Consider the following 13281-nt stretch of genomic DNA (forward strand, 5'->3'; position numbering starts at 1 on the left):
AGAGAAAAACCCCCAACCTTGTGAGTGAGAGAGAAATTCGTATTATTTCCTCTCTGCGCATGGACAAAATTTTAAACCGACCACTCAGGATTCTCCGGAGAGTTACAGAGTAATTCCTTTCCCCCACGTGACTGTTCTCCTTCCTTGAAGTTGATTTACAGCCGTCTCACAACGGCGAGTGGGCAGCTTTTTGGGAATCCGTAATACCTTAGTATTTATGCATATCCAGTATGCACGCGTTAAGCGTTGCAAGTTAAATTACTAGAAATGCACTCAACCATTCTAGACGTTAAGTAAAAAACTTTATATACAGTATAACCTAGAAACAAATTAATCATAAGTGAATAACAACCCTACCCAATAAGTTGAACAGAAACATTGATGCATCTATGTAACCGGCGAATTGTTCACTTCGGTATTGTGATAGACAACTTTTTCGGTTTTGGCTCTGCATCAAGTCACGTGGTATTGATTAAAAGGAACGTAAGAAACTAGTCGCTATGGTTTTAACTTATGGCTGCACGTGCCTAAGAATACCGTTAAAGTTCCACTAAGTATTTACCTGCCAAGCCTAAGCCAATGAACGAAAAGGAAAATAATAGTTTGGCCGTTACGCTCTGCGGAACACGATTAAAATTGCTTCGGCTTTAATAGTATTACCTCAGGTATAAAATTAAATAGTGCCTTTTTATTGAATTCCGGGAAGCCAAGTCCAATTTAGGTACAACCGAAAAACCTTCAGTTTCTGTATTTTCTAGCTAACTGGGAAGTTGCCTCGCGTTTCAGAGCTTGGAATTGTAATTGTAGAAAGCGGTTTTAATGGCTCTGAAAATTGCTCTAACTTCGGTACGTCAAACATTTATTCTATGAAATTAAGCCAACCCTTTTATGATGTAAATGAGTAATAAGAGTAAAAAACCGTTCATTTAAAAGCCCAATTTAACTGTTTAGAGTAATATTCAAATACGCGATTTTTGCCAGTTGAGGTTTTCGGATGTGAATGTTGATCCCTAACCAAAAATGGACCGAGCAAATTACATCTAGCATTGTAAAATTACTGTCTTGTAATTCACCAACACTACATGCCTTACGGAAATACCGCCTAATATGACCCAAGAAATTCGTGATTTTTTTTATTACTTTCTTCAGGGAGCTCTGGCCTTTGATCAATTAGCGTTGAAATACGAAGAAACCAGGGAATTTCTTGGAAAATGGTTAAACATCAGGTAGGTATAGGCGACCTTTAGAAAATACGCAGTGTAAAATGTAGGTTTTCAACTATCGCGTAATTTGCTTTATTATTTCAGCTCTGAATTCGATGACTTTGGAATTGAGGAAGTCAGTATCTTCAAATCCCAATATTATTCCCATTAATATTTCTTATACGAAAACATGTTTTTAGAATTCCGACATTCTCGTAGTGGCCGAGGAGTTGAACTCCAAGAAAATTCCGAAATCTTACAAATTCTGCGTAACTACTCGGCACAAGTCGAGCTACATTGTCACCGGTTCGCCTCTTCTAGTCCAAGGTTCACGCGAAATGCAAATACTCCCATTTGATAATGGGGTAAGATTATATTTAACACATCCGTTCCTTGACTAAAAAAAACCCTCTGGAGAATTTGTACAAAACATGACGCTTTAATTCTAAACAAAAATCACTTTGAAAAAATACAGATCCAAAATATTTAACGTCCTCCCACCAGGCCTTTTCTATTGAATGACCTTGATATACTAGAATCCTTTCGCGTGAATCCAGGGCCCGGGTTTTTAACTGATAAAGCACCACCGGTTTCTTCTAACTAGACAAGCTGCTTTGCTAGAAACGGATATGCTATATTTTAACTATAAGTATCTTATTATAGGCCTAATATCTAGTGTTGGTACGTATTTAGGTATTTCTGTGTTTGACGGTGGCCAGCGTTCTAGTTTTATTCGTGAGCGAATTGGTTTTGACAATCGCCGGAAGAAAGAAAAGGAAACGAAGAGCAATTGGATGGAAAAACGAAGAGAAATTGACACCCAGTTTGCAAATGAAAACAATAATTGTTAACATCCTTCGCCAATTTCTTCTCGTCAATTCACCTTTAATCATGAAACGTCAGTCTTCTCTTATTCCAATTATCTCTATAATGAACTAAAACCACAAGTTTATTAGCGCGTAATACCATTGTCAATTACAGTCAGTAATTTAATTTCAATTTCCTTCTTGAATGAAGCGATTCCTGAAAGATTGACGAACGGCAGAGCCGCGAGGATTTTGTTTTCATTCTGGTTGGTTTCGCAAACGTTGCTCTTATGGAACATCTTGAGTTATTATCACGCGGAAACGTCCTCCTTCAATTACTTAAAAGTTGACCACTTATCGGACATACCCGAGTACATTCGTCGAAGTGGAGCAAAATTGAAACTTCTAAACAATTCTATGGAAGAAATCTACCTTAGAAGACTGGTAAACTTTTATACTTTGTATGTTTTGGAAAAAAGCATTGCTAAACTAAAGTTTTGAACAATTCTTAACCCAACCTATTAAGTACAAATAGCACCATAGCACCATAACATTACCGCTTCCCATAAATTCGTGGTTCTAGTAATTTTTAAAATCCATGGGTTCTCATTTTGCTACACCTATAAGTGGTCAGGGAAAACCTTGATATTACAGAATATTTTAAAATGAAATGTACCAGGGAACTTTTGAATGTCTCGTTTAAAGTCAGGACACGCCAGTGAATCATCAGAAATTTGCATCCAATTTCTACTCAAGTACTCTTTCTGTATTTTTCAGGCAGAACGGAATTTATTAAATAGGGATTTAAAGAAAGTTTGGACAAATGACCGAATTGAACTTGAATACGAAGAATATTTATCCTCGGATCTCTTCTTTGAAATATCGAACAGAAAAGTTTTGATTTTAATAGATAATGTTCTGAGAACTTTTCTCTTCTTACCGCTGGGCGGAGTTGAAAAAGGAGCTGTCACTTTATACTTTTCTGAGATTCCAATAACTAGCGTTCCGGCTGGAAATTTCGTGCACGAGAACCTTACGTCTTATCAAGTTGAAATTTTAACTTTAAGGTAACTGTTTTCAGGAATATATTTAATTATAATCAGCGTGAATGAATAACAGGCCGTACCACTCTGCAATGTCATCACAAGGCATATTTAGAGAGCCAATAATATATTGAAGGATAAAGAGAGGGATGGAGTGGAAACCCCCATACCCATAACGTTGCCTCTGTACCCTCACCTACGAAACGGCACCGTAGTCCTCCCAGCATCCTCAGCGTTTAGGTAGTGTAGCACAGTACGGAATCTTAAAGGACGCCCCCTCTGTCTGAAAAACAGAAGCTAGTTATTATACAAATACAATCTCGCTACGCGGCAGCACTTAACAATCACCTACAGAATGATAAGGGCATGCGCGAGATACACTGGGAGAGTTTTGGTGCCGCAGATCACCCATCGTTATAACCACTCCATTTCTCCATGAAAATGTCGCGTGTTTTTTCCCCAAGGATTATTTGAAAATGAAAATGGTGTCCTAAACTAATAATTTATTGGTATCATTTTTAGATTTGGCGAATTGTTTGAAGCAAACCCATTTTATTATTACTTTAACCAAGAACGATACAGTGTGGCTTACAAGTATTATTGGGAGAAACCGAGTGTTTCGAACGAAGTGCAACTCACGTTACACTCGATGCTATTCCCAATCATAATTTACGTCTCTTTCAACACCTTCATTCTAATTCTGGTCATTTTCAACGTTTGCAAGCAAAAACCTCGCGATGTCCGAAGATAACAAATGTACTTTATTAAATATTAAGAAAGTCAAAGTTGCCACAGTCCTGTCAACTAGAATTGTCAGTTCAGACTCTTTCAGTGAAGTTTTAAATTGTAATAAAATTAGGGGAATTTCATATTTATTTTGTAGATATGGTTTTGGCAAACCTAACCCTATGCCTAAACTTAAATCTTACCCTAAACCAAGCCTAAAACTAAATCTAACCCTAAACCAAGCCTAAAACTAAATCTAACCCTAACTTAAGCTTAATCTAACGCTAACCAAGCCTAAATCTAACGCTAACCAAGCCTAAACCTAACTCTAACTCTAACCAAGCCTAAACCTAAACCTAACTCTAACCAAGCCTAAACCTAAACCTAACCAAACCTATGCCTAACACACTATGAATACTATGTTGGGTAGGGGTTAGTTGCCGTCTTACCCAAGTTGTTATGTGACATTTTATCGTAATATTTTCCCTTTATAGTCGGCAGACTAAAAAGTCACTTACAATTAACAGTTTTAAATTTAGCGGGCCCAATTTGTTTTTCTTAAATTTTTTCTTTTGAGGTCTTGCGTGTAGATGTATGAAATGATATAATCTTAACCTTGAGCCAAAAAAAAAATTGGTTACGCTTGAAAGGATATTGCCCGAATTAATAGACTCCCTCTCTATGAACGACAAAAAAAATGGATTAAAATTAAAAACGGGAAATAAAACTACAGCTGCCTCGTAAACTAACATTGATAATAAAGTATAATATTCATCTGAATTAAAAACGCCCACCCGGTTCATGTCATTGCTTAAAGCCAGCAACACATTTTCCTTGTAGTAGAAGATAACATTGGTTAGTAATCTACGAATCCCGAGTAGTTCGGAAAGGCTACTCGCCAGTGTTCGCCTTTTACCATCGCGTGTCGGTATTAAATGAAGTGTCCGACTTCTCGTAATAAATCTACACTCCGCGTACTGTGTCGGATTGCTTCTAAGTGGTTCTTACTTCGTCGTTCGGTATTCTTGCGTTAACATATTGCGCGAATGTCGCGTACTCGTGTCGTGTGTACACGTCTTAAGGCTTAGATTAAATGTTTATTTATATATAATGTTACATACCGTACAGTTTATCGAGATATATCCTGGGGTCACTGGATCATAGAGATATGTTTGTAGTAAACCCAGTGAATTCTTCGAGATATCCTTGAAGGGATAAATAAGAACGTGACTAAATAGAGTTAAGCTGTACTCAGCAACAGTACTTACGTAAATTGTTATTGAATGGTAAAGTACCTTTAACAGTGAACAGACAGAACCCTGTCGCATTCTCAAACCAATTACCTACCTGTGCCTAAAATTCGGAAACTTCAGGACATGCTGAAATTTAATTGTGAGGCGTGTAATTTAAATGTTGAGTACATTTTCTCTGTACGTGTACTGCAAACGTCGTATTTTATAAACAGCTGCGTCTTAAAACAATAGTAACTTGGTAACTTGTACATATCCGATGTTGAGGGTGTTAAATAAACCGAAGTTATCTATTTCAAATTAAACATTTTCTTGTTGAGTGAAATGGATCAATCAGGTAGGTTTGATTTATTTCGCATGGTTAATATATTTACTATTGTTGGAAGTTACTTCAGATAGGATAAATTTCGAAGTTGGGACTCAACCCCTTTCAAGGGTTGAATAGTTTTAAAATAGTTAAAAAACAGAAAATATAAATTTTAATTATTCCCAATAAATTTATTATTATTTTTTTAAGTACTATTTTTGAGAAATATATGCCTATATACATTTATTTATTTACTAAATGTACATTGTGAGAGTACAAGTGCAGCAGTATCACTATTTTCTAATAACAAAACTATATTGGTTTAAGCTTTTTCATATTTTAAAGTATATTTAAAATTACGTTGATTTGATTTAAGTTCAAATATCCCTTAAAAGTTTGGAATATGTGTAGATTAATTTCAAACTACCGCTGAACAAATTAATGCGTATATAGTCTTAATACGTTTGTGATTATCTTTCTATTTGTTCACCTTCGTTACTTAATTTATTTAGATTCTTCAAATGATGGAATTTCCACCATTGAAATGTCAAAGTTCCCGGATGAGGACCGGAAACGTAGCTGTGAAGGTAATGAAACCAAAGCTTCACTTGTTAGTTATATTGCAATCTGAAAGTAATTATATAACTCCCTTTTCTGGCTAAGTAGATATTCATCCCGTCGATAAGTAAATTCCAAACAAAAATATTTTGGTTTAAATAAAGTGTTTCTATATCGTTAGAGACGAAGGTGGTCGATGTTTGCGATTTGATTGGTCCATTTGGACTGTACCAGAAATTACTGACTGTCTGGATCTGTTACCTGTCGTACCTGGCTGCGTTGTCCACAATGAACATCACTTTCATGACGCCTAACTTGAAACATCGCTGTTTGGAACCGGGTTTCGAGTTGTCCAGTGACCAGTGTCAAATAACCACTAATACCTCGTTGCACGTGATCGAGCGTAAAATATGCTCGTCATGGAATTACACCACTGATACTTATCCCGAGGGATCCACATTAACCGAAAAGGTTGAAAGGTCAAATTAAGATTGCGGGAACGCCATGGCTACAAAGGTTTTTATCTTCAGTTCAATTTAGTTTGCGGAAGAGATTGGTACATCAGTGTGGCCAGCTCGGTTCAACAAGTCGGTGACGTGTTGGCCGCTTTCAGTGTTTCGTATTTGTCAGATAGGTAATTGAGTTTTGACGTAATTACAATGTTCATGAAGTGATGATGGTAATCTTTCAGATATGGACGCCGACCCGTTTGCGTCATATGTCTCATTCCTGGCGCTGTTGCCTTGCTAATGTTTGTCTTTGTCCAGAATATTGAATGGTACATTGTGGCCAAATTTATCTACGGTTTCAGTGGTCAATCAGTCAATTACCTAGTCATGATCATTAGTAAGTATATCTTGGTTCCACCATAAGTAAATAAGGAGAGATAGAGTGTCACGTTTATGAGTCAAACCAAGAACCAACTCAACACACCTTACACAACGTGGCAGCACTTAACAATCACCTACTGAAGGGGGGGGGGTTCGCGAGGTGCACTGGGATAGTTACGGTGCCGCAGTTCACCCATAATCATTTTAACTCCATCTTACCTCATTCATTCCTGCTTACGGTAACCCTAGTAGTACGTTCCTAATCACACGCCAACTTTTAAAATAGTGGTGGAAATCACTGCGGAAAAATACCGTGGGTTCATCAGCATTTTGGGAGTTACAATTGGATTTTCAAGCGGGTACGCTTCATTACCCATTCTGTATTGGTGGATCAGAGACCAGCACAATTTTCATTTGATGTTAGTGGGCATTTACGCCAGCCTACTCATATTCTATTGGTAAGCAAATGGGGTATTGAATGACGTCGCCTACTAAACTTGATCCTCATTGGATGATTTAAGGGCAATCCCGGAATCTCCTCGCTGGCTTTTGGTCCATGATCGAAAAAAGGATTGTTTCAAATTAATTAAATGGATTCAGAAGATCAACCGTGTTGAGTCGAACGATAAAGAGTTGGAAATTAGTTTGGAGAAAATCAGTAGACAAATTAAGGTAATCTATGGACAATTGCATTAGAATAGGCCATTTCTCGGTCCCATCTATCTCTTTTTGGCGCTTTGAACCCACTGGTTTTGAGGACCTAAGAATGTTCTCTACTTTTATTGTAGATTCAGTCAGATGGCGGCAGTAATATTGGGTTGAATTTCTTGGATCTATTTCGCACCAGAGAACTTAGAAAACGCTCCATAGTTGTGTGTCTTTCTTGGTAAGACAGTTAGTAGGAGACATCATGGATATGTATAAATATTACGTATTGTCTATTGTGGATTCCCAACTCTTACCTTACACCTTCAGCCAAGTTGGGAATCCAGCATATCCATGAATACAGTCATAGCTGCTTTGATACAGATACGTCATAAAAACGACGCACAATGAAACAGAAGGAACAACTAAATTGAAACCGGCCCATTTTTTTAGGTTCATTAGTAACTTAATCTACATGGCCGTGGCATTCACCGCCAACGTTTTGGGTGGAAGTGAATTCCGAAACGTCTTTTACTTGGCGGTTATTGAACTGCCAAGCGTCGCGTTTTCTTTAGCAGCGGAACGATACTTCGGACACAAGACATTACTGACCGGTGGACTTCTAATCACCGCCTTTGTTTATTTCGCCACCATCGCCGTACCCCATGGTAGGCTTATTACAACAAGTAACCGGTCCCTCATTAATTTCATCTTTACGTAGAAAATCACGTGGGTCAAGTTATAATGGTTGTCCTTGGAAAATTTTGGGTCAATACAAGTTTTAATTTTCTGTATCCGTATTCGACCGAACTGTTCCCGACTTCACTCAGGTCGACGGGCATTGGTATTGCTTCGGGGTTTTCAAGTTTAGGCGGAGTACTGTCACCTTTCATTAACCAGTTGGTAATTAAGTACACGTTTTTATCACTGAAGACTAGTTTTACCATAAATAACAGTTCAATTATTATGAGATACGTTAATAATTAAAGTAATTGTAAAGAATGGAGCGGCGAGTGGGTAAAAATATTTGAAATACGACATAGGCACCACGTAACTCCAAGATCCGAAGACTCCGTATGGACCATAACTGTACACTTAGTCCTTGTTTTGCACGAGATTGCTGTGCCAATTCCCTGAAGTAGTTTTCGAAATAACATTTTGAACCACGCCTCGCCTGGGTCATGTGCCTCTGACGTATTTCAACTAATTTATACCTACCCGTCACTACCTTCTTTGGAGTCCCATTAAGGTCTTTTTTCATGCCGAGTTGACATTGTTTCGAATTGCATTTTTAGGTTGCAATGACCAGCGTGTCCGCCATGTTCGCTGTTTTCGGACTCCTGTCTCTTATAAGCGCGGCGACCATACTGCTTTTACCAGAAACTAAATACACCAAACTTCCCGATACGATTGGAGAAATTGATTAAAAGTTTAAAACTAATTCTAATTGGTCTTTTAAAGATTAAACAGGGTCAATTTTGTATTATTTGTAATTTACTCATAGTCCAATTAAATGATAACTGATAACTAAACGGTACAAATCAAAGCATTAAATGTACCATAAGTTCATTAAATATGTTCACGCATAAGTGTGTCACTGGTTAATGAGAGCTTGTCACGAAGTGAGTGTGGTAGGTCATGGATTACCGTAAAGCGAGGGAGGCCTGATGAGGCGCTGTCAAATGCTTCGTAATTCAGACTAAATAGGAAGATGGACTGCAAACCGAGTGTATTCAATTCTGGAATAGTTTTCGAAATATCTCATAAACTTATGACGTACACCACGTTTTCCGTAACGAAAGCTGCGTAGTTGAAAATGCGAGGTGTATGCAAGTGTAAATGCATTCTTCGAAGCCATCTACACTGAAAGAGTACATACGTCATACTAGGTTGTACTTCATAAACAGCTGCTTTTAAATATCAGACTCAGTTGAAAATGTTGGAAAAGTTTGTCGGCTTACGAATTTGGGGCGATGTGTTTTAAATGAATACACTCCACAGTACTGTTTTGAAAAATAAAAAAAAATGGTTGAAACAGGTACGTTCAATTTAATTCATACTATTAAGGCGTTATTAGTGCTTAAATTACACGCTCAGTGACTGTAAGGTTTACTATAATAGAACCACAAGTTGATAGATAAAACCAAAAAGTATTCTTCACTGGAAACACGTGAAATAGCCTCAATATAGAATGCGATGATATATCTAGCACCAATAATTTGGTTCGCATCATCACCTTGGATAAGCACTATTTTTCTATAATCCTTTGACCCCCCAAAAAAAATTTCTCTGATTTGTGAGTTCGTATGGAGGTTGAGAGAAGGCTCGTTTGCCAAAGGTTGGGAACTGTGAACTAGGTATACTTTTCGTTTTCATTTATCAACTTTTGGTAGAACCCAACCTTTGAAAGAGCGTATTTCGTTATTGGTAACTCGCTAATTTCACGCTAAACTCTACTTCTTTCAAGGTTGAGTTTTAGTACAGTTGAAATACTAGGATTTCTTACGAATCAGTTGAAAATATTCGCGTTTGGACACGTAATTGAAGTCAAAGCGATTGTTTTAACCATTTACGTGACCTTGTCGTAATAGAATGTGACCTTCCAGACCGGAAGTCCTTTCCGATATAGGGAAATCTATAGCTCCCCCTCTACGGTTGACCTCGCGACCTTTGGACTTGAATTTTTCTGTTTCCTTGGTTTGCAAGAGACAATTAATTTTCTGTTATGTTTAAAAGATGTTTCAAATGATGTAATACCCTCTATTGAAATGGCTAACATACCAGCAGACGGTCAAAAACACAACTGCGAAGGTAATAATTTAGCTATAAATCAATAACAAATATAGTAGTAGTAAGTTTTTGACGCGTAATTAAGACTTAGAGACGAAGGTCAAGGATGTGTGCGATTTGATTGGTCCATTTGGACTCTACCAGAAGTTATTGACTGTCTGGATGTGTTACCTGTCGTACCTGGCTGCGTTGTCCACTCTGGATATCACATTCATGGCGCCTAATTTGAAATATCGCTGTTTAGAACCGGGTTTTGAGTTGTCCGATGACCAGTGTCAAATGACCACGAATTCCACGTTGCATGTGGGCGAGCGTAAAACGTGCGTGTCTTGGAATTACACCACTGATACGTATCCCGAAGGATCCACAATAACCGAGAAGGTTAAAAGGTCAAATTAAGATTGCTGGGGGTCATGACTACAATTTAGACTTTTTGATTCAGTTTAATTTAGTTTGCGGCCGAGAGTGGTACATCAGCGTGGCCAGCTCCGCTCAACAAGCGGGCGACTTGATAGCAGCTTTCATTATTTCATATTTGGCAGACAGGTAATTGAATTTACACCTAACCATCAATCGCTGGAAATGAGATGAATTAATCTTCCAGATACGGACGCCGTCCCGTGTGTTTTATAACCTTGATTCCAGGCGCTGTTTCCTTGCTGATGTACGTCTTTGTCCAAGATATTAAATGGTTCATTATAGCCAAATTTATTTACGGTTTTAGTGGGCAAGCGTCAGGTTATCTCGTCATAGTCATAAGTTAGTCATTTCTATTAGTAATTCCATAAGATTTGTTTCTTAAGTTTGACAATACATATACTTCGTAATGCTGGAGACTTACAGCTCGAGCATGTTCGAGAACGACAAGCGAGAATTGACTACGCTCGGTTATTTTTGCAGTCCATCTTACTATTTAGTCTGCATTACTAAGCCTACATTGACAGCGCCTGACCAGGCGTCGCTTTACCCTGAATCTATGACCTACGTCACTTCATGACAAGCTCTCAGTAACCAATGACAAACTTATGGAACATATCTTATGAACTTATGGTAAAATTAGCACAGTTATGAAAATTCTGCAAACATTGAATAGTGGTAGAAATCACTGCCAAAAAGTATCGTGGTATCGTCAGTATTTTGGGAGTTACTGTTGGGTTCACAGCCGGTTACGTTTCATTACCTGGTCTCTATTGGTTGATCAGAGATGAGCACAATTTTCACTTGTTATTAGTGGCCATTTACGCCAGTCTTCTCTTATTCTACTTGTAAGTAATAAGTTAACGGAGTCGCCTACTTAATTTGGCCATTGAATGATTTAATTTTTCAGTATCACCCCAGAATCACCCCGCTGGCTTTTGGTCAAAGGTCGAAAGAAAGATTGTTTCAAGTTGATAAAATGGATTCAGAAGTTCAACAGGGTTGAATCAAACGATGAAGAATTGCAAAATAGTCTGGAGAAAATCAGTAGACAAATTAAGGTAATCTATTAAAATTCCACCATTGTACCAGCAAATTACCATTATCTACTCACAGGTTTATTGATGTTGTTTGTCTAATTTCTTCGTATAGATTGACTCAGAAGGAGGGGTTAAAGTGGGCTCAAATTTGTTAGATCTGTTTCGAACCAGGACGATTAGGAAACGTTCCTTAATTGTGTTTTCTTGTTGGTAAGTAAAGTGGGACAGTAATTATCTTCGACCTAACAACTGAAACGATCCATCGGCGGGGTAGCTAACTTTGATATCTTTAGGTTCATTTGTAACTTGATCTACATGGCAGTGGCTTTTACCGCCAACGTATTGGGTGGAAATGAATTCTGGAACGTATTCTATTTTGCAATCATTGAATTACCAAGCATATTTTTTTGTATGTTACTGGAACTTTGACACAGGACTTTACTGGCTAGTGGACTTCTGTTCACTGCCATTACCTTTTTCGCCACCATCGCAGTTCCCGATGGTAAGTTTATCCGTTTCAACCTCAAAGTATAATAAAGAAAAAGTAGACAACTATGTTGAACAAGTAGACAACTATGTTGAACAAGTAGACAACTATGTTGAACAAGTAGACAACTATGTTGAACAAGTAGACAACTATGTTGAACAAGTAGACAACTATGTTGAACAAGTAGACAACTATGCTGAACAAGTAGACAACTATGTTGAACAAGTAGACAACTATGTTGAACAAGTAGACAACTATGTTGAACAAGTAGACAACTATGTTGAACAAGTAGACAACTATGTTGAACAAGTAGACAACTATGTTGAACAAGTAGACAACTATGTTGAACAAGTAGACAACTATGTTGAACAAGTAGAAAACTATGTTGAACAAGTAGACAACTATGTTGAACAAGTAGACAACTATGTTGAACAAGTAGACAACTATGTTGAACAAGTAGACAACTATGTTGAACAAGTAGACAACTATGTTGAACAAGTAGACAACTATGTTGAACAAGTAGACAACTATGTTGAACAAGTAGACAACTATGTTGAACAAGTAGACAACTATGTTGAACAAGTAGACAACTATGTTGAACAAGTAGACAACTATGTTGAACAAGTAGACAACTATGTTGAACAAGTAGACAACTATGTTGAACAAGTAGAAAACTATGTTGAACAAGTAGACAACTATGTTGAACAAGTAGACAACTATGTTGAACAAGTAGACAACTATGTTGAACAAGTAGACAACTATGTTGAACAAGTAGACAACTATGTTGAACAAGTAGACAACTATGTTGAACAAGTAGACAACTATGTTGAACAAGTAGACAACTATGTTGAACAAGTAGACAACTATGTTGAACAAGTAGACAACTATGTTGAACAAGTAGACAACTATGTTGAACAAGTAGACAACTATGTTGAACAAGTAGACAACTATGTTGAACAAGTAGACAACTATGTTGAACAAGTAGACAACTATGTTGAACAAGTAGAAAACAATGTTGAACAAGTATACAGCTATGTTGAACAAGTAGACAACTATGTTGAACAAGTAGACAACTATGTTGAACAAGTAGACAACTATGTTGAACAAGTAGACAACTATGTTGAACAAGTAGACAACTATGTTGAACAAGTAGACAACTATGTTGAACAAGTAGACAACT

General features: G+C 37.4%; 4 protein-coding genes across 6 annotated transcripts; all 4 read left to right on the top strand.

The window, feature by feature from the left end:
• The first annotated feature begins 525 nt into the window (after positions 1 to 525).
• LOC149678082 (uncharacterized) lies at positions 526 to 4056 on the top strand. Of its 3 annotated transcripts, none has more exons than XM_089837082.1 (9): positions 526 to 665; positions 759 to 846; positions 982 to 1226; positions 1308 to 1338; positions 1403 to 1567; positions 1896 to 2100; positions 2220 to 2452; positions 2786 to 3075; positions 3574 to 4056. In XM_089837082.1, the coding sequence occupies exons 3-9, from the start codon at positions 1108 to 1110 to the stop codon at positions 3800 to 3802; spliced, it is 1272 nt and encodes a 423-aa protein (XP_089693208.1). In that variant the 5' UTR covers positions 526 to 665; positions 759 to 846; positions 982 to 1107; the 3' UTR covers positions 3803 to 4056. The 3 variants fall into 3 exon arrangements, with proteins under 3 accessions (XP_089693208.1, XP_089693210.1, XP_089693209.1); XM_089837084.1 differs by having other exon boundaries at positions 1150 to 1226; XM_089837083.1 differs by having other exon boundaries at positions 563 to 665; positions 743 to 846.
• Positions 4057 to 5830: 1774 nt separating this feature from the next.
• On the top strand, positions 5831 to 7725 carry LOC149678083 (solute carrier family 22 member 2-like). Its single transcript, XM_089836985.1, has 8 exons — positions 5831 to 5921; positions 6074 to 6363; positions 6423 to 6526; positions 6584 to 6738; positions 7009 to 7180; positions 7244 to 7394; positions 7511 to 7608; positions 7698 to 7725. The coding sequence occupies exons 1-8, from the start codon at positions 5879 to 5881 to the stop codon at positions 7723 to 7725; spliced, it is 1041 nt and encodes a 346-aa protein (XP_089693111.1). The 5' UTR covers positions 5831 to 5878.
• Positions 7726 to 7825: 100 nt separating this feature from the next.
• On the top strand, positions 7826 to 8862 carry LOC149678084 (solute carrier family 22 member 15-like). Its single transcript, XM_089837085.1, has 3 exons — positions 7826 to 8035; positions 8089 to 8270; positions 8663 to 8862. The coding sequence occupies exons 1-3, from the start codon at positions 7843 to 7845 to the stop codon at positions 8792 to 8794; spliced, it is 507 nt and encodes a 168-aa protein (XP_089693211.1). The 5' UTR covers positions 7826 to 7842; the 3' UTR covers positions 8795 to 8862.
• A 531-nt stretch (positions 8863 to 9393) lies between these two features.
• Positions 9394 to 12043, top strand: LOC149678085 (solute carrier family 22 member 2-like). Its single transcript, XM_089836986.1, has 9 exons — positions 9394 to 9405; positions 10104 to 10178; positions 10243 to 10538; positions 10600 to 10703; positions 10762 to 10916; positions 11251 to 11422; positions 11485 to 11635; positions 11727 to 11824; positions 11908 to 12043. Exons 2-9 carry the CDS (start codon positions 10136 to 10138, stop codon positions 12041 to 12043), a joined length of 1155 nt encoding a protein of 384 aa, XP_089693112.1. The 5' UTR covers positions 9394 to 9405; positions 10104 to 10135.
• The last annotated feature ends 1238 nt before the right edge of the window (positions 12044 to 13281 follow it).

The sequence above is a fragment of the Phalangium opilio genome, unplaced genomic scaffold (assembly GCF_054372755.1).
Source record: "Phalangium opilio isolate 3A_F unplaced genomic scaffold, DU_Popi_V2 ptg000042l_1, whole genome shotgun sequence".
Classification (NCBI taxonomy): domain Eukaryota; kingdom Metazoa; phylum Arthropoda; class Arachnida; order Opiliones; family Phalangiidae; genus Phalangium; species Phalangium opilio.